Raw genomic sequence first — 22,216 nt, forward strand, 5'->3', positions numbered from 1 at the left:
TCCTTCCATGGTGCACTAGAAAACCTCCCTTTCATGGCTAAAAAAATTGATGTGATTTCTTCATTATTACTGTATATTTATGATTTATTTTTAGTATTTTTTCTCTCTTTGGGGTATGGAGTATGTGAGAGGTTATTTATTCCATCATGACACATCTTTGTGAAAGATGCTGCTCCCTTATGCATTTAGGCTGATAATTATCATTAATCATACTGGAGAAACACTTGACAGAGCTCAAGTGGCCTCTTACATTAAACCACAAACCTCTTAATTGCTGATTATAAGACTATGAAAAAAATATGTATCATCGGTTTCCCTGTTTGTTTGAATAGAAACTGGCGAGCAAAGAGACTTGCTATTATTTGCTAAATATGTGAAGGAAAAAAGCTAACTAAAAAGACAAACGCCTCAAAAACAATAACAAAACAAAGCCTGTCGTTCACCATACTGACGGAAACGGTTCATATTCACGGACAAAAGTTGAGTTACAGGACATCGAAACATAGGAAGCAATCCAGTCAAAATGACAGACATTCCGTTCATCCAATCAAAACGCGAGTTCTCCGACCTAACCTCCAATGAGATGAGAGACGAAGGGCGGGACTTCCGGTCGGTGACGCAGTTGGCGAAGTGGAAGCCCCGCCGTCAATCAAATTAGGAAAAAAACAAACTGGACTAAAGCGAGCGCAGGCACCGATTAAAATAACCATGCTCGGAGTGTAATTAAGCGCAGACATCAGTCTTCTTCAAAGAACTCACGTTATGACCGGTACGTAGGATCTGAAGAGCGTGAGAATGCTCGCGGTGAATCTTTGTGCAGGCTATGTTTATGCTAAGCTAGGCTAATGTTAGCAGGCGGGTGAATCTGAGAGAGTTTAAGATCCGCGGAGGAAATAAATACAGAGCTCAAATGATCCATAAACGACCAAACGCGTGTATAACATGCGCTGACGCCGTGTGTGCCGCGAGCGCGCGTTGTAGACTGGTTCTAATGGCTGTTTTGTGTTGTGTGTGTTTGTGCGTTTAAGCGCCTGAAGGGCCAGTGAAAGCGGGAGTCATGGCGGACAGCAGCAGCGCTCAGGACGGCGGCGGCGGCGCGGATCAGGTAAATCACATCAAATCCTCTCCTCTCTTATTCTCTAATGCATGTGCTTTGTTGAAGTTTTCACTTTGTTCTGTTAAAACACTGGTACTTCCTGTGTGGCCACCCCCTTTCATGTATTAAACCCGCCCATCCTCAGGACGGACAGCCCTCGCCGCTCGCCCTGCTCGCCGCCACTTGCACCGGCCTCGGTTCGCCCGCCCCCGGAGCAGAGAACGGGGCAAACTCGAGTAATGGAGCTGCTGGGGTGGTAAGTCTGCAACTACAGAGATCACCTTTATAGTGCCTTGCCCGGGTGTGAGTGCGAGCTAGGGCTTGTTTACTTTAAAACGAGTGCGTGTTTACTCCCCAAACTTAATGCGCACAATATAGAGAGGCACTGATCTAGTTGAGCTTCCTCTTAGTTTGGTCTGCATAAATTATAGTATGGTTCACAGTGCATCTAGTTCTTACCAGGAACTATCCACATAGGCAGGAAGATATCCTGTAACTGACCAATCATAGTGTGTGTTTTACTTGCTTATTAGTTGATATCAGACCGAAAAAATCAAATAATGAACAGTGTCATGTTTAATATTCCCTGAAAGCAAAACTGAGGGATAGGTGATGTACAGTATTTTCAGTCAATTGTAGTATTGTAATGCTGTCAGAGCATGGAGGGGTGTGTATATAATATATATATATATATATATATATTACACACACGCATGCATACAGTCAGTACCGGTCAAAAGTTTAGAAACATTACTATTTTTAATGTTTTTGAAAGAAGTCTTATGCTCACCAAAGCTGCATTTATTTGATCAAAAACACAGGAAAAAAAGTAACGCGTAAAATTCAGAAAATTAAAAATATTAAATGTTTCCAAACTTTTGACCGGTATTGTGTATATATATATATATATCATATTAGAATATTTTCTGAAGGATCATGTGACACTGAGTTATGATGCTGAAAATTCTGCTTTATTATCAAATATATTTAGAATGTATTCAAAAAGAAAAGTTTTTTTAATTGCAATATTTCACAGTATTACCGTTTTTACTGTATTTTTGATCAAATAAATGCAGGCTTGGTGAATACAATCCTAGTGACAAAAAAAATCCTCTGGAAAACCTTTTATTTTGACCAATTTCTCAGCTTTATTTTCACTTAAATCTAGTGTGTGTGTTGTCTAATGGCAGTTGCACAGCGCTACAGAAAACCGAAGAAATGATTGGGTATTTGTGTAGCATTTATGCTTGTCCCTCCTGAAGTAATAAGTACTGAACTAAGCAGAACTTTGAATTTCATAGATTTGATTAGTTCCTCTTTCTCTAAAATGCAAACACAACTTTAAGCCGGCTGATGTCATTTGTGTGCATCAGGTGGCTAAATGAATGGACTGGGACCAATAAATGTCTGGTGACTGTTACCCCTTTTCCACCAAGGCAGTGCTGGATTGGAGCCAGAGCCTAGTTTCAAATCGGTTCTTTGTCTTTCCACACCCAAAGCACCAGCTCCGAACCAGGAAAAGTGGTTCTTAAGTAGCACCAAAACATTGCTGGTCTGGAAGAGCCGCTTGCGTCAGGGACTGGGGGCGGGGTTACCATGACCAACGCAAACAAACTTGTGACCGCCATTTTTGTTACAGCAGCTAATGGAGCTAACAGCTGCTCGATTGTAATCTCCGTCTATACAATATACGGTGAGCTGCACGAATGTGTTGGATTCGCTGTGTTTTGATGCCGATGAAGGATCGTAAAGCCATGAGCATCAATAGTAACGCAACGTTCTCCATTGTTGATGGAAGGCTTGTTCGAGATGCATCGGCGCTGAGCAGACCGATCGCCGTATGACATCAAAGAACAGCGAGAGCAGACGACTGCTTATGCTGCGTTCACACCGAATGCGAATAGAGCATCTGACGCAAGAGATTTCAATGTTAAGTCAATGGAAAGGCGCGTTGACGCATCTGGAGGTCCTGCGGCGCGGAAGGCACGTTTTGCGCGATGCGAATTGAGCGTCTTGCGCAATGCGCGAGTGGTGCTTTTGTGCATTCACGCGTTTGAAGCGAATTCGCGTCTGACGCCCGAGTTGAAAATGTTTAACTTTGGCGTCAATTCGCGCTGCGTTAACCAATCAGGAGCCTGCTCGCTGCTGTCACGTGGTAAAGTGACGATGAGAAACCCTGCATAATTTAAAAATACCACTATTGTGTCACAAAATGTAGTTTTAAGACTTTTTCAGGTGAGAATGTAGTTGTTTAAAGCTCAAATCTGTGGTTTATTTATAAAGAGAGCGCCTATTTAAAAAATAATCTTGTGTTTGTGGAGTTGTGAGATCCAGGCGATCAGCGGGCGCTCAGCGCTCATTAACCCCAGCGAGAGCAGCCTTTCCTCGGCCAGTCCTTCTGGCGTTTGCCGCTGCTCTGATGTCCTGTAGTGGTGCGTCTTGTGTGGATCTAACGGCCGATCTTTGGTCTCATGAATCTATCATTTGTTGTCTGCCAAATCGTTTTGACTGAGGGCAAAGAAAAGTTTCATAACTTTATTTTTTAAGGATATTTAAATATACATGCAGTGAAGATAATGTTGGCGTTGCCTGGACAACATTTGTGTGGCTATTAGTGTTTAATATATATTTCTAATGAAAATGAAAAGAGGCAGAGTTGTGTTTTATGACATTTCTCCTGGAGCGCCTTGAACGCGCGTCTATTTAGCTTAATACGCTCGATTTCTACGCGCGTCCAATTCTCCGCGGACGCGCGAATGGATTCAAAATGTTCACGCGTCAAACTAGACACGATTTAGACTCTCTTTTCGCGTTTGGTGTAAACGCAGCATTATGCTTTTGATTCATATGCTCATCACTCTGCACAGCGCCGATGCATCTCGAACACGCCTGGTGTGTTTGTGTTTCGCTGCCTCGCTAGTGTTGCTGAGAAAAATGAGACCTCTACAGTGACGTAAGACCTGGCTCTGCGGCGGCTCTCTAACATGTGGAAAGGCAAACCGGTTCTTAGAAGGCTTCTCAGTCGAACCAACTCCGAACCGGCACTGGCTCTGAACTAGCACCCGGTTCATTCTGGTGGAAAAGGGGTATCAGAGAAGCTAGAATATACAACACACAAGCAATACAATACAGTGAAAGTGCAGTGAAAATGTTCAAGCTTGTACTCAAATGCAGATATTAGCACAATCACATGTTGTTTTCCATTGATTGGAGACTTAAAGGGTTAGTTCACCCAAAAATTAAAATTGTCATTAATTCCTCACACTCATGTCGTTCACACCAGTAAGACCTTCGTTCATCTTTACAAAACAAATGAAGATACTTTTGATGAAATCCAAGAGGTCTCCCTTCATAGACAGCAATGTAATTAACGCTTTCAAGACCCAGAAAGGAAGTAAAGACATAAAATAGTCATGTGACTCCAGTGGTTCAACCTTAAAGGTGGGGTATAAGTGGTATTTCAAAAATGCTTTATAAAAGTGTCTCGGGCCGAGTACCAAAACAAACTCATAGCCAATCAGCAGTAAGGGGCGTGTCTACTAATGACGGGGAGAAGAGAGAGCTCAGAGCACGTCATTATTCAAAAGACACGACACAGGACGGACATTAGCAGAGCGATGACTGAGAGAGAGATGGCAGATTAAAAACACATGTAGAAGATGTGGAACAAAAGAAGGCTTACGATCAGCTTTCCAGCGCTGGAGAGAACTCAAGGAGCGAAGGCCGAGGATGCTTTATTTCTTCTCGGAGGGTGAATAACATTGCTTTTGCAGACTGATCTCATGAAATGGCGTATGTATGACACGCCAATTCGTATGCCATTTTGGTGTGCTATCAAGACGCATAATCGTTTTTTAGCGTGTTTATCAACGCCGTTTCATTCTATCCCCCTACACTGCCCCTACCCCTAAACCTACCCATCACACACACACACACACACACACACACACACACACACACTGCCCCTAAACTTACCCATCACAAGAAACACTGCATTTTTACATTTTCAAAAAAACATCCTTTAGTATGTTTATAAATCCATTTACATTGTGGGGACACACACACACACATAATGGTTTGTTTCGGCGTAGACATGCATGCGGATAGCTCAAAATGCGTACAGATAACACGCCATTTGGCTTTAGAAAGTGGCGTGTATGTTTAGGCAAAGTCATGATGTCATGTTGGATTTTGTTTTGTTTCACAGAACTAATGGCTTTGCTTATATTTGCTCGTGTCATGTTTGCTTGCTTGTCCATTTGCGATTGTATTGTCGTTCACTTCAGCGATGATAAAGACCCGTTCATTTCCACACCAGATAAGCCTGAAGCGTCTAAAGGCCCGGGTATACTTCGGCCGTCCGCGTTCGTGCACCGCCCGCATGACGTAATTTTCGTCATTCGGAGGGCTCGCGGCCGGCCGCACACCCCGTCCGCGCGCAGCCCAAATTGAGACCGCGCGGACGGTCCGCGTGCAACAGCGCATGCGCCAGCAGTACAGAAGAGTCCACTAGGTGGCAATACACACAGTATTGAGCACAGTGTTCAGCCGTCGAAGAAGAGTGTGCAAAGACCGGTTTAAAAACAACACGCTTGAAAAAAAAGAGAGAATTTTTGATTCTTCAGTGTTTCTTCCAAACTATGTTGCAATGGTGGATCCACTACAGTTCTTCTCCGATCATGCCCAGCGAATGTCCCTTTGATGACAGGACTCAGTGCTGCCCTCCGATGTCTGGTAGAGCATAGACACTTTTTTACTGCGCATGTGTCGAACGCGATCCTCCGCGCGCATCCTTTGTGTAGTATACTTTAAAAGACGCGCGGACAGGGCTGCGCGCGTGACGCGTCCGGGCGCAGTAAGTGAAGTATACCCGGGCCTTAAACCTCCTCCACTGTCTGTGTCAAGCCTCATCTCCCAAAGTGTGTCCGAAGAGTAAGATAATAAACTCCAAATATATGTTTGTTTCCTTGTTTTTGCGATGTAATCGATGACTTTCACTGAACATTCGACCTGGATTACCATAGTAACACACATTGCTTTCACTTATTGATGACATCATACTCTCGGCCACCCGGCTGGCACAGCAGAATCAAATGTTATTAAGCGACGAGAATACTTTGTGCGAAAAAAAGGGGGAAAAAATACTTTTAACAATTTCTTCTCGTCTGTGTCAGTCTTGTACTCAGTTTACGTTGGCCAGCTACTGCGTCAGCATCACACGCATGCGTCGTGGTGCTCACATGAACAGCATCAGCCAATGGGAAGCTGTCATTCTGACGTAACTCTAGCGCTGCACTGTATTTACTCAGTATTTACTTATTTATCTGTAGTGTAGGAGACTTGCACAGACGTGAAGAAATTGTTGAATAAAGTTGTTATTTTTGTTTGTTTTTTGCGCACAAAAAGTAGTCTCGTCACTTCATAACATAAAAGGATTAGTTCACTTCAAAATGAAAATTTCCTGATAATTTACTCACGCCGATCTCCTTCAAGATGTTCATGTCTTTCTTTCTTCAGTCGAAAAGAAATTAAGTTTGAGGAAAACATTCCAGGATTTCTCTCCACCATTGACTTGGCAACCACAAGGTTGAAGGTCCAAATCAATGCAGTTTCAAAGGAAGGGCTTCAGAGGCTCTGCACGATCCCAGACGAGGAACAGGGTCTAATCTGGCGAAACGATCGGTAATAAAAAATAAAAAAAAGTAAAATTAATATACTTTTTACCCTAAATTGCTCATCTTGCGCTGCTCTGCGATGTGCCATGGATTGCGCAATCACGTTGAAAACGTCACACTAGACGTAGGCAGAAGTATCGCCCCAAGCGAACGTGCGAGGACTAAAGCCCTGTTTCCACCGAAATTACCCGGAACAATTTGTACCAGGAACTTTTTTTACAGGAACTTTTTTCCCCCAGACCTGCTGCTGTCTGCGTTTCCACTGCGGTCTAAAGTACCGTGAAAATTAGGCACATTAGTCCGGTGATGTGGGACTGCATGCGACTGCTCCTCCCTTTCACCGACGGACAGGAATCATTTTTGTGCGATACTGTCTGCAACAATAACAAGTGGAGGAGATGCAAGCTGCGCTGCTTTTGCTAGTTATGTATTGGTTTACTAATGATGTAATTAACAATACTGCAGAAAAGAGACGAGCACTGATACTAAAGCGTATTCTGAAAGCTCGTAAAGCTGGATTTAAAATAAGACAACGTATGTTATTATCAGCTATTACGGACATTGACCGTGAGATTGCTCAAACGAACACGCACCATCAGACAGAAAGAGCAAGACTGATATTTACTGAACGCAGAACAAACCTCGCAAAAGACTTTTAAAAATGCCGGTTGAGCTCAACCAATCAGCATGGTGAGCGCCCAAGTCCCACCCCCGAAAGTTCCTGAACTTTGAAAAAGTACCACCTCGGGAGCAGGGGCTTTCGGAGGGGGAAATATTTACCCGGAACTTCATTTAGACCCTGGTTCCTGCGGTCGAAACACACAGAGTAGCACCCCAAAGTCCCTAGTTCCTGGGGAAAGTTCCTGCGGTGGAAACGCGGCTTAAAGGGTTAGTTCACCCAAAAATGAAAATTCTGTCATTAATTATATATATATATATATCATAATTTTTGGGTGAACTAACCCTTTAATACAAACGGCCTTTACCAAAAACCTTCAAAATCGTCCAACATCGTTGTTTTACCTTTTTTTTTGCTAAAGGGTGTTTGTATTAATTTTTCGCATGTGCTTTGTAAAGACGGGGGCGGTACTTCTGCCTACATCTAGTGTAACTTTCCCCACGTGATTACGCAATCCGTGGTGTGTCTAAGAGCAGCGCAAGATGAGCAATTTTGGTTAAAAAGTATATTAATTTTAATTTTTTTATTGGCCGATCTTTTCGCTAGATAAGACTATTCCTCGTCTGGGATCATGCAGAGCCTCTGAAGCCCTTCCTATGAAACTGTATTGATTTGGACCTTCAACATTGTGGTTGCAATGGAAGTCAATGGTGGAGAGAAATCCTGGAATGTTTTCCTCAAACTTATTTTCTTTTCGACTGAAGAAAGAAAGACATGAACATCTTGAATGAGATGGGGGTTAGTAAAATATCCGAATTTTTATCTTGAAGTGAACTAATCCTTTTATGTTATGAAGCGACGAGAAGGCTCTGAAGGCTTTCGAAATGTTTTGAAACTGCATTGATTTGGACCTTCAACCTTGTGGTTGCAATGGAACTCAATGGTGGAGAGAAATCCTGGAATGTTTTCCTCAAACTTATTTTCTTTTCTTGGGGGTGAGAAAATTATCAGAATTTTAATTTTGAAGTGAACTAATCCTTTAAGGTTGAACCACTGGAGTCACACAGACTATTTTAACGATGTCTTTACTTCCTTTCTGGGTCTTGAAAGTGTTAATTACATTGCTGTCTATGGAGGGAGAGCTCGGATTTCATCAAAAAATATCTTCATTTGTGTTGTGAAGATGAATGAAGGTCTTAATAACAGGATTTTCATTTTTAGGTGAACTAACCCTTTAAACCAGTAATGGAAAAGTCCATAATAAATCCAAATTCACAAATTCCAATTTTATTGGATTTGAAACTGAGCCTTTTCCCCCATTTTGTTCTTGGTATTTTATTAATTATTGCTATATTAGTGGAAAATGATACCTTTCAGTGTTTCAGAACGAATTCTTGTTATTCTCTTTCTTAGGATGGGTTTGTCCATGTTTTGCATCTGTCACCATAGTAACAGCAGGAGATTATACTGTGTACATACACTGTTGTGGCATCACTTTGAATATTTTGTTCTTGTGTGAAACCATTTTGATTTCCTCCCCAGAACGCAGACCTCTCGGTGCAGTTAACAGGGTCGTCTGAAAGGTGGGAGGCGGTAAAGGACGACTCGGGGGTCCTGCATCTCCCTGGCACGGGTATCGTCACGTCCAACGGACAGTATGTTCTTCCTCTCCAGAGCCTCCAGGGTCTCCAGAGCCAGCCCATCTTACTCACGTCAGGGACGGACACATCTGCCGGCGCAGTGCCTAACATCCAGTACCAAGTCATCCCTCAGGTGCAGACGGCCGACGGGCAGCTGGGTTTCTCTGCCGTCGAGGGGGCCTCAATGGCGCAGGACGCCGCAGGGCACATCCAGATCCTCCCAGACGGCACCCAGACCATCAGCGTCACGGCAGCCGATGTGATCCGCAACAGTCAACACCTCATGACCCAGTCTGGCCAAGTGCACCACATCCCGCAGGTGTCTCTGGGAAGCTCTGCCTTCAGCAGTCAGGGTCAGGTGGTCACTAACGTGCCTCTGGGTTTGCCTGGTAACATTACCTTTGTGCCCATAAACAGCGTGGATCTGGACTCTCTTGGGCTCTCAGGGGCCCAGGCAATAGCCACCGGGGTCACGGCTGACGGACAGCTGATCATGACCAATCAGAGCGTGGAGAACTCTGACGGCTCGGAGAAAGCAGGGGAACAGCAGCAGACACTCAACTCTAATGCAGACATGTTTGTGCCTACCACATCTTCAGCGTCCGCGTCCTCGCAGCAGGCCAGCACGATAGACGGCACGGGCGTGCTGACGCAGCCTGTGGCGGGAGAGCAGGGAGACGGGTCGGGCTACCTCAGTCAGGGCACGGTGCAGGTGTCAGGAGGACAACAAGTCATCCAGTTGCAGCAGTTGCCCTTGCAGACCAGTGATGGTCAGGTGTCTGGACAGGGCCAGCAGTCCATGCAAAACATCCAGCTCATCAACCCGGGAACATTCCTCATCCAGGCCCAAACCGTCTCACCGTCAGGACAGATACAGTGGCAGACCTTTCAGGTATGTAGTTGTAAATCCTTTCTGACAGATTTTTAGGGTTGGGAATTAAGAACTTGACAGTGTGCACTGATAAAACCGTCATTCCTGCACCACTATACATTAGTGACGTAACGATTCACTCAACTCGTTTTTAACAAAATTATATTTAAGTGTCCTTTTAATTCAAAATTCTGCATATTTCTTTATACAATTTAAATGTATATTTTAGGTCAAATAATAACTTTAAAATGTTTCAAACAAATCCTCAAAAAGTCCCTTCAAGGAGATCTTCCAATGGGGTTTTCTTGGGAGGAGGTTGATTCCGCTTCTTCACCCTCATCCTGCACCGAGGAAGAGCAGAAATAAAAAGACTAGTTGAAGTAGTGCTGGGCGGTATACCGGTTCATACCGAATACCGGTATTTATTTTTGTTATGATATGAATTTTGATGATACCGCAATACCGGTATATGTCGCTAAACAACGTTCGGAACGCGGCGCAGCGCGTCATTGTTTGAGAGGGGACCGATTTCACTGTTGCACTGTACTGGTGAGAGCAGTCAGAACACAGCTGAGATCGCATCTAAAGCCTATGGCTGAATCCGAATCTGAAACCCCTATACCCTCGTTCACTATTCCCTACGTTATCACATTATTTGAAGGAGTGAATGAAAACGAGTGCGTGAAGTCGGACAACCGTTGTGTGTACATCGGCTGTACACTCGTTATTGCGGTGTGATGTGGGATAGACTGAGTGCACTCAATAACGTCCAATGGTTTCGGACACCTCTACAAAGCGCTGTCCCCTCCAAATAATGCCCTATTTGAAGTTATAGGGGGCTATTTCTGATTCAGCCCTTGATTATAGCGGAGAAACTACACGCGGCGCGCGCGAGAGAGCAGTTTCTGCGCGGAGCGCCGTGATGAGATTAACAGCGTATATATAGACCGTTGCGAGCGCGTTTAAGTTTTTAATGGACATATTTCATATACTCTAGTGCTCTGAACAAGTACCAAAGCGTGTATGCGCACATATTTCATCACATCTTCTTCAAATTAAATGTGCACTGATTTGGCTACACTGAACCATATGATCACGACCACTATGACACGATCGATTATTCTGCTATACAAAAGACAATGAATGATGCAAGTTAATAAATAAACTGACAATTCAAAGAAGAATGGGCAAAAAAGTAACTGCTTTATTCTTTCTGTTAAACTGATGTGTGTCATTTGTTCAGAGAGTGCTCTTAAATGTATTGCAAATATCCGCGTTTCTCCCTCGTTTTGTCAGTTTGTTGTTATATAGGGTTAGATTTTTAAAATGCTTAAGGTGCCCTCAACTCTGTTTTTTTTTCTATCCGTGGTCATATTTTAATATTCATGTGCCTGTAATGAGTGTGTTGTAGGTCTATGTTTTATTGTCTCTCCATAGCATAATTTTGTGGGGCTTTGCAAACCTGTATTAACTCTAGTGTGGAGTTTTTCTACAATATTCACCCGTCATGACAGTAAAATAGGGCATTCCAGTCAATCTACTGCAGTATTTACTCTCTCAATCAGTAGAAAATGTGGTTAACACCCGGTCATGCATAGGGGAAAAAAATACCGTCATATACCGTGAAACCGATATAATTTAGAAAAATACCGTGATATACATTTTCGGTCATACCGCCCAGCACTAAGTTGAAGTTTAAGTACAACAGTGACCGGGGTTTCACATTGCTATAAAGTCAAGATTTTAATTAGGGCTGTGCGATATTGAAGAAAAATGCGATATGCGATATCCTTGTTAAATAATGTGATATTCGATACGATATTGCTTTAAGTGTGTAAAATCTATTTCTTTCCCCAACTGATATCTTTCACTTAAAGCATAACCGACTGTGTTTACATGAATACTCATCAAGACATAACTGTGTGTGTATTTGACAGTTCGAGTGTGTAACAAGACAAGAAAAAAAGAACGGCTGGTTTCGGTGTGTGTCAGACAGCGCGAGACTGCAAGGAGTTGTTTTTCGCAAGTTATTGCGTTTAATAACTCTTTTTAACGTCAAGAAAGTCACATAAGTAACAGTTGTGTGCCCAGTCTATTCTCTGCTATATGCGTCAACTTAAAACGTGCACTTTTCACAATGTTGAAGTAGCCTATTAAAATCATTCAGATATTGCGTGCCATTGCGATATGTACATTTGCGATATTTCGATATATTGCACAGCCCTAATTTTAATTATAATTTGTATCATTACACTTGCAAGAGTTAGAAAAACAGAACCCTTAGATAAATACGCCATAATAATCAATGAATTATTGAAAAAAATCCATGTACACATTTAGAGAAAGAGATTGTTGGTTCTGCAACAGCTCCGATTTCTCCTTCAGTCTGTGGAACATCCTCACGCTGGCCTTTCTCTTGATGAGGAAGGGCTTGGAATTAATTTACTACGGCAGAAAACAGCCTTATATATCTTTCGCTGTGAAAACGCTGATGCGCCTTGTGATCTCATGGCAATCGCCCTCGACTCTGCGAGTCAAATCCGCCGGTCAGTGTGGTTTGGCCTGTTATCTTTTACATGCAGACGGAGGGGACTGGAGCCTCTCACTGAGGTGATTTATTAGTCTTTGGAAAGTCAAAATGCCGCCACACCTCTGATTTGAATGAGTCCACGTAAACTACGTGCGTGCCGTCGTCATGCTTCTGTTTGACCACGGGTGCGCTTGCGCCCAACTTCCATATGAATGAACCGAAAACATTTGCTTATTTCACGGTTCTTCAGTCCGTACCGCTAGCTTCAACTTGCTCGTTGCTATCGTGCCTGTAAAGTGAGGCTGTTTAAAACCTCTCAACCGACTTGTATCGTCATACATTTGTATCGATTTTCAACCAGCTCCGACTGAATCGTTACATCCCTACTATTCATCAGTGGCTCTGCATATGACAACAAACTTATTGTTTGACCAGCAACCACCACCCAATCACAAAAAGGGCTAGAATCATCATAAAAACTGATCAGTCTTCGTCATGCTTGATGTTAAATTTGAGTAAAAAGTCTACAAATGTGAAAAACATTTTTAATTTTGAGATTGTAAGTTCCCAAAGTAACCAATGTGACTAAATGCAGGTTCTTTTTAAATAACTATTTTTAAATGTGACTAAATGCAGGTTCTTTTTAAATAACTATTTTTAAATTGACCAAATTAAAGGGATGGTTCACTCATTCACTCACCTTCAAGTTGTTCCAAACCTGTATGAGTTTCTTTCGTCTGCTGAACGTAAAGGAAGATATTTGGAAGAATATTTGTCACCAAACTGATCTCTGCAGCCATTGACTACCATAGTAGAGAGAGAAAAATATCATGGTAGTCAATGGCTGCCGAGATCTGTTTTCATTTTTGGGTGAACTATCCCCTTAAGTCACGACACCTACAAGTGCTTAAAATGATAATTAACACAAAAATTAAAGTTCTGTCATCTAGTCACGTTAATGTCATTTCAAACTAGTGTTAGACCGATATATCGGCCGGTCGATATTTGCGATTTTTACGTGTATCGGCCGATACAAGGCTGCTGCGTTCGCCGATATTTTTCCCCCTGCATTATTTACAGACAGGCGTCCACAGGGCAGCTCTCACCGTCTTCAAACTGTCTTGCTCTCCCTCGCGCATATTAATCAAAATCAATTGAGAATTGACACGATGGTAAAAGGTAGAAAGACTGAAGTTTCACGTGGAGCATTGGGAGATTTTTTCCTGAATTACCGCTGGTGTTGCTCTACAAGAGATTAAGTTAAGTGCACCTACACTCTAAAAAATGCTGGGTTAAAAATATCCCAAGTTGGGTTGAAAATGGACTAACCCATCAATTGGGTTGTTTTAAGCAAACATTTAACCCAACCGCTGGGTCAAAACAATCCAATTGCTGGGTTAGTCCATATTCAACCCAACTTGGGTTATTTTTAACCCAGCATTTTTTAGAGTGTAACCATTAAATGACTAGGTTGTAAATAGTTTTAAAATGAAGTATAGTACAGTCAGTGTGCACTTTATTATGCTGCTTGCTTGTTGATACTGTGTGCAATAGTGTAATTATTTTATTTATGCTTAAATATTTATTTTCACCACTGAACTCTTTTTTTCTTGTTCTATCTCACCTGTTTTTACTATTTGTTAAATATTGTTTTTTTTTTTAGTTCAATAAATGTTCCTTTTTTAAATTGTAAATTTTAAATTGTTATCATCATGATCATTGTGTAATTTTTATGATGTAAATTGAGGGAGCAAAAGCAATATCGGCGCAAGAAAATCGGCTGCCCGTATCGGTCATCGGCTAAGGCTGATGAAAAAAAAAAACGGTATCGGCACTGAAAAAATCCATATCGGTCGATCCCTATTTCAAACCCATAATCTTAATCCCGTAATCTTCTATCCCCAAATCAGGGAAATTTGATCGCTTTACATGATGAACCGGTTTAATCACATACAGAGAGCACATCACAAATGAGGTTTGTTCTAGCATGTTTACCATAAGTGTATGTATGCGTTGCAAAACAATTTTTTTTTTTTTTAGATGTAACAAAAAGACTAAATCTGTTCATCATGTAAACTAAGCGCTCGTATCTCTTCACAAGACTTTGATTAAACCACTCGGTTCATTTTACAATGCCTTTATAACTTTTGGAGGGACATGTACTAGAGCCCGACCGATATATCGGCGGGCCGATATTATCGGCCGATATTAGGCTTTTTCCAAACTATCGGTATCGGCATTTATGATGGCCGATAAATGAATATTTTTTTAAAAATAAAAAAACCGGACGAAACGCCTCTCAAACACATTGAGTGTTGGCGTTTCATAGTTTGTCCACCAGAGGGCACTCTACAACGTGCCGGCTGGCAACACCACCAGCTGATCCAGCAGAGTCATGCTGAGCTTCAGTGCTCTGAGCGCTGCATTCACAACACAGATCATCCGCGAAATGCATGTAAGTTGGCAACGAGACATACATTGCTTGAATTGAATAACAGTTAAAAGAACATCCCCATCAGTTCTCTTAACTCAAATAACATGACACAATTTGTAACTGCCAAGTCCAGTTTTGCTGTTACATGTAAGCCAAGAGAGCTGGTAATTACGCTAGGTTACAGTTGACTGACTTATTTTACCTCGGACAATGTGACTGAATAAAATGTATTTCTTTAATAGTCTGACAGTTTGACAGCATGAGACGTATCATCTCTCCCCTGCCCGTTATTTTGAAAAAGTATACATATTTCTAAATTATAACTTATCATAGACGCTAACCACAAAGCTAGCTAATGCCATGGCTATCAGTGGGAGACCGCTAACATTAATGCGCCTTGGAAATCACAACAAACTTATTCTGCCTAAATAAAGTAATGATTACTGTATTTATAACTAGTATATTTGTAGTTCCAGTCTCTGCATTGTAAATCGTAAGTTAGGCTCGTGAAGAGTGAACGAAAGTGCGTGACTTCGTTCAGACGCCGCATTAACGAGTCAAATAATGGATTACACGAGTCATCATCAGTAACGTTAGTAGATTTTAGAAGGCAGGCAGCAAATGATGATTGAAAATGGTTTGTGGTAGCTTGATGGATAGAATTAAAAGTGCATGTAAAGGGATAAGCAAGTTGACATTGTAATTATAAGGTGGCTCATTTTTATACTGTATATAGTTTATGTTTTGCTGTTGTTGTTATTTATCAGAACTTCTAGAACTTAACTGAATATTTTTTTTTCCAGTCTTGCTAAAAGTTATATTTATAAAGCTTACCACATCTATTAATACTGGTAACTTTGATTTTTTGTTTTTGTTAGCCTATTGTGTTTTCGTCCAAACGACTTTAAGTTTCATATCTTAAGTTTGTATTTTTATACATTTTATTTATCAGAACTTTAATATATTTTATGTTCCTCTGTTCTGTTGTAACAATAAAACAAACAAGTTTATTTTTAAACTGCATTATCATATTATTTTAGAGAGGCTGAGGGATCATGAATAACTACAAATAACTGATGTATAAGGGAAATCTGTTTGTGTTTTTTTACGCGTTTCTGTTATTTTATTTTTTTATTTTTTATATATATCGGCTGATATATCGGAATATCGGATTTTTAAGTGACCAAATATTTGTATCGGTATCGGCCTTAAAAATCCTTTATCGGTCGGGCTCTAACATGTACCTTTCATTAAAAAATAATGTTAATTTATGTTTTGAAGAATATGGATCTTATGGGTTTGGAACAGGGATGTCAATTTACATGAATTCCCATAATCGATCATTGTTTAAATTAATGATCAATTAATTGTTAACCTCTTAAATCCAAAATGGGGGTGCTACTAAGTTATGTTGCTTAACCAACTCAAAATAGGTGTCGTTTTAAAGCTTGGTTTTAGTGAATATAGGAGATATGACCATCACTTCACAAGTGCTTTTAAAATGATCTGACATATTGTTAGTGCTCTATTTTCATAGCGTGAAAAATAACTGCTTCACATGAAAGTGTGATCTGTAAAATCATCATACATAACAGATAGGCTCGTCATATATCATTGAAAATATCTCAACCAGCAGAATACAAGCGTATTTGTACTTTTTGAACGCCGCCGAGACGCATGTAAACAGTATTAGGGCTGCACGATTTTGAGAAAAAACCTAATTGCGGTTTTTCTGACAAATATTGCGATTGCGGTGCGATTTTCGATTTTTGCGTTCGATACTTTTAAGTGCATAAAACCTAAAATTATGAATAAAATATGTTGTTACTTTTACGGCACAGAGGGTTAAATAAACTACATACATAGTGATTGAGGTAATGAGATTGTTTGATGCTTCGTGATTTTTAAATACCTGAACCTAAATACCAAAGAAAAAGACGACATAATGGTAATTAACTTAACCACTTGGTCATTTATTTTGTTTTTAAATTTAACAATCTTAAACACTGAAAAATAGAAAATGAATTCTTATTAGATTTACAATTAGAAAAACAAAATAATTCTGTAGTCCACTGCAATTTACTGAACATGAAACTGTTATATTGCAGACATTTTAAAATAAATGACAATGACAATTAAAAACAACACCTTATCCAGCCTTCTGCAAGATAAGAAAGTGCAAAATCAGAAACCGTGTCAGAGTGCTACATTAAAGGTTTTTTACTATAAAACACCAACATTTTTAAGATGCTGGTATAGATTGGTAGTGTTTCCTCTGGATCTGGCCACGGCACGTCGACATATTTTACATTTAGCACTCTTTTGCTCCACGTCATTCTTCGCGAATCCAAAATAAGTCCAAACAGCTGAACCACCCTTCTTGTTAACCAAGTGCTCCGCTTCCTCTCCCGTCACCGAAGAAGTGCCTTCGGCCATTTCTGCGCAGTTACAAGTAGGGTTGTGCCGATGGATGGCTGACCGACATCACGATGGAGCGCAACCATCGTGATGCCACGCCCCCGTTGCGAGTCTGTTGTGAGTGCCGACACACACAAATCCTCTTCTAGTATTAGTTAAACTAAAAACTTAGCAGGGATTGCTCTGTAAATTAAATTGAGAATGTAACTAATGCATATATGCAATTTTAAATACTGTAGTCTATGCCAGATATATATATATATATAGCCTACATTTTGAAATCATTTGAGGCTGAAACATCCATAATGCCTGTTTATTTAAGCACTTCCGTCAGTGAAACAACACAGCCTATAAAACATTTAAACGATTTTCAGTAAATAATGGTAACCTCAAGAATATAAGAGAATTAAATATTAGTTAGAAAAATATTTGATTCATACTATTTCCCCGCAAAGATGCGTCATATAGGCCTACCGCTCTGCGCTTTGAGAGGAATGGGACACAAGCTGGATAGACACTTTTTCGAATATCTTCATCTTCATATGTTCTACTGATGTTGCAAAGCAACACTTGTTGTAAAAGGTCTGAAGAGCGGATTTTATCTTCCACGGGGTCAAGACATTTAGGCAATCTTTGATTATTCACTGCCAGAGAAAACGAAACTAAAATCACCGGCGCGCGCGCGCGCGCGCGTGTGTGTGTGTGTGTGTGTGTGAAATGCGCTATTCAAATAAACCAAACTTGACGCGCCTTACCAAGTTTAATAACAAACTGTGTTAAATAAAATTTGAAGTAATAAGGTATTCGTCCTACAGTGTTTTTTATACTTTACCACAGTAAAGGATGTGAATAGTTATAATAGACTTAATTATAAGCAAACGAAAGGAAGAAACGTTTATAATCCCGTTAACATGGGTGCGACGCGAGTGAAGACTTGGGAAAAGAAACTAGATGTCCATGTCCATTGGGATAAAATGGACTAGGCCTATTGTTAAAATTCACGGAAAGTCGAGTGATCCAGATCCAGATCGCAAAACAGAATGAAAAAGTGCAATCTGACCATTATTTCCTTTCTAGGCTAAGCTTTGTGCTTCACTCCTGTGGTAATATTCACGTCAAACAGCTAGGGCTGTCACGATTATGAAATTTGGCTGACGATTAATTGTCCAATAAATAATTGCGATTATGACGATTAATTGTCTGTTTTAGGGCTTTGGCGATTAATTGCCTGTTTTAGGGCTTTGTCGATTAATTGTCATACAAATTGTTGTGATTATTTAATTGAATCCCTTGTAAGTTGTCACTTGCAATAACACATTAATACACTTAAAGCCTTTAAATATTAAAGTAATTTAATCAATGAAAAATATGTATCTTTCAGAAATGTGTACATTTAAAGAAACAATGTAAATGTATATGAAAGTATAAATAATAGAAACAATCACCATAAAGTTACCATAACACATAAAGGACTGTAAATATCTCATTCCAAACTAAAGTAAAATATAAATATATTTTACAACTTTGAAAATTCTGTAAATAACAGAAACAATGAATCACAAATATAAACTATGACCATAACAGAACAGGCCATAAAAATCAAATTCTGAAATAAAAACAATCATGCTCCTTAATGGCTTGGTAGATTACGGGAAAGAAACACTAGCATGTTGACTTTTTCTGGCTTAAGACAGCATCTAACTGGGGTGACAATGTTGCCAGCTGTACTGAAGATTCTTTCAGAAGCAGTACTTGTTGCACATATGCACATGTAGGCTACTTTCTCGCCAACTTGGAAATTAAAGGAAACCTATGTATGACACGTCAATTCGCTATGCCATTTTGGAGTGCTATCAAGACGCATAATCGCTTTTTAACGTGTTTATCAACGCCGTTTCAATCTATCCCCCTACACTGCCCCTACCCATCACACACACACACACACACACACACACACACACACACACACACACACACACACACTGCCCCTAAACCTACCCATCACAAGAAACATTCTGCATTTTTACATTTTCAAAAAAAAAACATAATTTAGTATGTTTATAAATCCATTTACATTCACGCGGAATCACACGGCGTAGACATAGACGCGGAGATGATGGTTCGTTTCGGCGTACACATACAAGCGGAATCACACAGCGTAGACATACACGTGGAGATTATGGTTTGTTTCGGCGTACACATACAAGCGGAATCACACAGCGTAGACATACACGTGGAGATTATGGTTTGTTTCGGCGTACACATACACGCGGAATCACACAGCGTAGACATACACGTGGAGATTATGGTTTGTTTCGGCGTACACATACACGCGGAATCACACAGCGTAGACATACACGTGGAGATTATGGTTCGTTTCGGCGTACACATACAAGCGGAATCACACAGCGTAGACATACACGTGGAGATTATGGTTCGTTTCGGCGTACACATACAAGCGGAATCACACAGCGTAGACATACACGTGGAGATTATGGTTTGTTTCGGCGTACACATACAAGCGGAATCACACAGCGTAGACATACACGTGGAGATTATGGTTTGTTTCGGCGTACACATACAAGCGGAATCACACAGCGTAGACATACACGTGGAGATTATGGTTTGTTTCGGCGTACACATACACGCGGAATCACACAGCGTAGACATACACGTGGAGATTATGGTTCGTTTCGGCGTACACATACAAGCGGAATCACACAGCGTAGACATACACGTGGAGATTATGGTTCGTTTCGGCGTACACATACAAGCGGAATCACACAGCGTAGACATACACGTGGAGATTATGGTTTGTTTCTGCGTACACATACACGCGGAATCACACAGCGTAGACATACACGCGGATAGCTCAAAATGCGTACAGATAACACGCCATTTGGCTTTAGAAAGTTAAGCAAAGCCATGATGTCATGTTGATTGGCGTTGTCGTTTTCGGCTTTGAAACTAAATCCATCTTTGTTGAATAACTGGGCTGCTCTAACTCAGGATGGAGAAATCAACAGGGCAATATAATTTGAACGTAATGCTCAGCGTAATGAATTCAGAGGGAGACCGGTAGAAGTAGAGTGCTGCAGGTACGTCGTTCATGAACGAATGATTCTTTAATATGACTCGGGACTACCGAGTTGTCTCAGAGAGTGATCCGTTCATTTTGTTTGCCGCGCGTGTGCGCAAAATCCCATAGGTTCTGTACATGAAACAGAAAATGTTAGTTCATCCCTCGAGTTCGGGTTGAGTCTTTCGTTCTTCCTGTCAGTCCTATAGTAGACAATGCTGTCAGAACCGGAAAGAGAAATTATTAGTTCATCTTTCGACGTTCCGCCGGGTCCGAGTCTTTCGTTCTTCCTGTTATGCTGAAATGACTCCATTTTTTTTTTTTTTTTCATTTTGCTGAACGAGATTCAAAGATCCGAGTCTGTAAAATGATCCGAACTTCCCGCTACTAACTACAGGGCCCCCTTGTGTCTTCTAATAGTGGGCAATAATAACGATCACCTGTAATGACCGCGATTAGACCAATTAATCGCGATCAAACGATTATTTTTATAATCGTGACAGGTCTACAAACAGCATTCACATACAAAACACTGGGTTAGTAAAATAACGAAGTAATTTTTTAAAAAGTAGAAAATAGAATTTATGTAAAGAGTTATATTAAAATAAAAAGAGCTCAACTCTTAAGTGGAAGGAACCTATTTTTCCCCCTCACGTGCAAACTAGCGGATGAATCATTATTTGGGTTAGTAAAAATAACGAAATTATAGTTTTAAGAGAATAGTAGCTATTTATGTAAAGATAGTATATTATCTACCTATTTACCTATTATCTACCTACCCTAGTTACAAGCTTTTTCTATTGGCACAATTCGAGGTAACTTACACGACACGTTGTGTGTTAGCTGCTTTGCTGCTGACAGAAAGCCGCCTGCCACGCCCGGTGCATCGCATCATACAACCTTGTTTCCATTGCCATTTCTAATTGGCCAGCAAGCCACGAACGCGAGATTCGACCATTTTGATTGGCTAATAGGTTTGTCACTCAAATGTCAGAGGCGGGGGAAAAAACCTCCGACTCCTGAGGTTAGGTTATTGCGGGAGTTAAAACCTCAATATCGATGCGATAAAGGTTAATCGTGCAGCCCTAAACAGTATACACATGATGCTTTTGCACCACGTTTTTGTTTGTAACTTCGAAACATTAGTAAACCATAATAGATATCTTTATGTAGAGTGGGTTGTCCAAGCCCAAACACAACATAATGTGTAGATCACAGAGTGACATTGACATGCTGCTTGGCTAAAGCTGTAGGACTTCTTTTTGGAGGGAATATATTTCATGGCTCAATGCTAAGGATTTTTTTCAGGGGTTAAAATTTTTACTTGCCCTGCCAGAATTTTCACTGGCCCCACCACAAAAAAACTGATAAATAAAATAAAATAGGCCTAGTATTGTTTTTGAGCCATGTAACCTTAATAAATAAGGTTATTACTCTAAAAACTAATATCCTAACTCTAGGATTTTCTAAATCCTCTACAAAAATTGTACATTGTTAAAGACAGTCAGTAATAAAATAAGAACAAATAATCAAATTACGAGCAAAAGCAGAAATAAATACAGCAGAACAAACATAAACATTAAATAAAGAGTTATTTTCATGTAGGTCTAAACTAGATAGTAAGGTACAAAAATAGTAATCAAATGTAAAATATCACTGCATAGTCTGCATAAAATGGTATGTCACTGCATATAAATATAGATTAAAAGTTATTCAGTTAAGAGCAGTGAGTGAAAAAAATTTTCTCTTTCTTTTGTCTTTTGTTATCTCTATATTTATATAGCCAATGACGATATTTTCCGTCTTTCCATGTGTTCACTGTTATACGGCAGGGGACGCTGTAGCGCATTTCCT

At 40.5% G+C, this 22,216-nt stretch overlaps 1 protein-coding gene across 2 annotated transcripts in view; it reads left to right on the forward strand.

The window, feature by feature from the left end:
* Positions 1–599: 599 nt before the first annotated feature.
* Positions 600–22,216, forward strand: part of sp3a (sp3a transcription factor) — a 34,935-nt gene continuing 13,318 nt past the window's right edge. The window contains exons 1-4 of one of the 2 annotated variants that reach the window (XM_079822022.1): positions 600–769; positions 1,029–1,105; positions 1,242–1,352; positions 8,933–9,922. In XM_079822022.1, the coding sequence (XP_079678148.1) occupies positions 763–769; positions 1,029–1,105; positions 1,242–1,352; positions 8,933–9,922 (1,185 nt within the window). In that variant the 5' untranslated portion in view covers positions 600–762. The remainder of the gene's footprint in view (positions 770–1,028; positions 1,106–1,241; positions 1,353–8,932; positions 9,923–22,216) is intronic. The other variant, XM_079822023.1, reaches the window with a different exon arrangement.

This window comes from Gobio gobio (genome assembly GCF_949357685.1).
Source record: "Gobio gobio genome assembly, chromosome: 7".
Lineage (NCBI taxonomy): Eukaryota > Metazoa > Chordata > Actinopteri > Cypriniformes > Gobionidae > Gobio > Gobio gobio.